The sequence below is a fragment of the Gracilinanus agilis genome, chromosome 2, assembly GCF_016433145.1.
Source record: "Gracilinanus agilis isolate LMUSP501 chromosome 2, AgileGrace, whole genome shotgun sequence".
In the NCBI taxonomy this organism is placed as follows: domain Eukaryota; kingdom Metazoa; phylum Chordata; class Mammalia; order Didelphimorphia; family Didelphidae; genus Gracilinanus; species Gracilinanus agilis.
In genome coordinates, this window is record NC_058131.1 from 434,629,803 (window position 1) to 434,631,792 (window position 1,990).

The window sequence follows — 1,990 nt, forward strand, 5'->3', positions numbered from 1 at the left end:
ACTTTAGAACCAATTCCGGGGATTCTTCTCTCTGCAGTTAATGGAAGGGACTCATTATAATGGGAAACAGCTCCTCTTCCTCCCAGTAAATAGAGGAAGTCATGCAAATTGGGCTCCTCCCTCTAGGCATGAACGCAGCACAAAACTCATGTAGATAGCTCTGGGAGAGGAGCTTGTGTGGTCTTTCCCGACTGAGGACTGACACTGTACAGCCTGAAACATGGGATTTGGACTCAAGGGAATTTTCATTCTAATTATTTTACAAGGTAGATTACATTTTTAAGGTTTTTTTAAAGGAGGAATGAGGCTTTGAAGTGATAGATCCATGTGTCTATTGTCTCTAATGACTCTTTGTTTGCAGGTGTCCATTGTGATATTCAGCTGGAGGAGTCTGGGGGAGATGTGAGACAACCTGGAGGGTCCCTGAAACTCTCCTGCAAAGCTTCTGGATTCACCTTCAGCAGCAATAGCATGAATTGGGTCTGCCAGGCTCCAGGGAAGGGGCTGGAGTGGATCTCATCCATTAGTAGTGGCGGAAGTTATACATTCTATGCAGACTCTGTGAAAGACTGATTCACCATCTCCAGGGACAATGGCAACAGCCTGTTGCACCTGCAGATGAATTCCCTGAAAGCTGAAGACACAGCCATGTATTACTGTGAGAGACACACAATGAGGTAAAGGAGTGAGAGAGCAGACATAAACCTCCTCCTTCAGAGAGTTCTTGAGGAGAATGACAGGGAGGGAACTCCGGAACACTGAGCACAAGAAGCCTTTTTAAAAACCTTCTTTTTTTTTAACCTTTACACAAGCAGCTGCCTAATAAGGTGGGATATGAACTCTGTAGCTTCTTTGCATTGGAATCCTTTTCAGAGTTTCAGTGATCCTATAAAAATATCTTTTGATCTTATACAGAAGATGCTTGCTGTGGTCTATAAAAGCAGGATTTATTGTAGGTCCTCCCAATGCTTCTCTGTGGATGGGAGTGGAATAAATTCCTTTTAACTTCAATTTCTGAGTTGCTTTCATTTAATTAGGGTTAAGTCTACATCCTAGGTTCAACATCTAACATAGATATCACATAAATATTCCATATTTATATGTGTGTATTGTAAAAGTGGAATTTGGGAGATGCCATCTAAAAGTATATATATTTTCTATGGACACGTGGGAATTATCAAACTACATTTCCCGTGGTCCAACGGGTTTCCGGTTACGGTTCTTTGGGCGTGGGGACGTCTACGTCACCACACAGAGAACAGTTTAAAATGAGAGGAAATCCAAAAGTAAAGCCTTTTTAGCTCTTTATCTACACTCTTTAGCTACTGGGCGCAGGATGAGAAGGGAGGCAATTATGGCTGAAGCGGCAGTTTTGAATTCTTACAAGCGTGTGGTCTAATGACTTTATCAGCATGGCTTTAATTAAACTACTAATTTCTATATTTATATCAGCCTTTATTATTTTTAATCTTAATAGTATGTATATATATCTTTTTGTGTGCTTTTATATGTGATCTTTCCATATATATATGTATATTTTTTTGCATATGTGGTAGAAAAGAATGAATGAAGGATGAAGGAAGGAATGAATGAAGGAAGAATGGAAGGAAGAAAGGAGAAAGGAGAAACCTGATACTATAACTGGAGGGAATATCAGACTTCTGCTCTACCAAACTTTTCATATAATCCAAATCATATTCCTTTTGTCCCTCTGGAGGGAGACTCAAGGTGGTTTACACAGCTGGGAGGCCTTTCTGGTGGCCTTCACTGGGGCTGGGCCATACGGGAGGCCTGTGTTAGGGTCTTGGGAGTAGAGGCTTGGGCCTGCTTGAGGCCTCCTTGTTTACCTGTACTAGGGCCAGGGTTTCACTGGTGCTTATGCCAGGTTGAACCTTGTTCCTGGCAGGCTAGGGTCTGGCTGGAGGCTTGAGTCTCCCTGAGGCCTTGTTACTGGCCTTTGCTAGGAATGGAGCCTCACAGCTCACTTTGC

The 1,990-nt window shown here is 42.4% G+C and overlaps 1 gene segment (V, D, J or C); it reads left to right on the top strand.

The window, feature by feature from the left end:
• The first annotated feature begins 220 nt into the window (after positions 1-220).
• LOC123235728 lies at positions 221-573 on the top strand. The segment is given in 2 exon segments: positions 221-266; positions 362-573. Coding segments are annotated over 2 exon segments (258 nt in total).
• Positions 574-1,990: the final 1,417 nt, after the last annotated feature.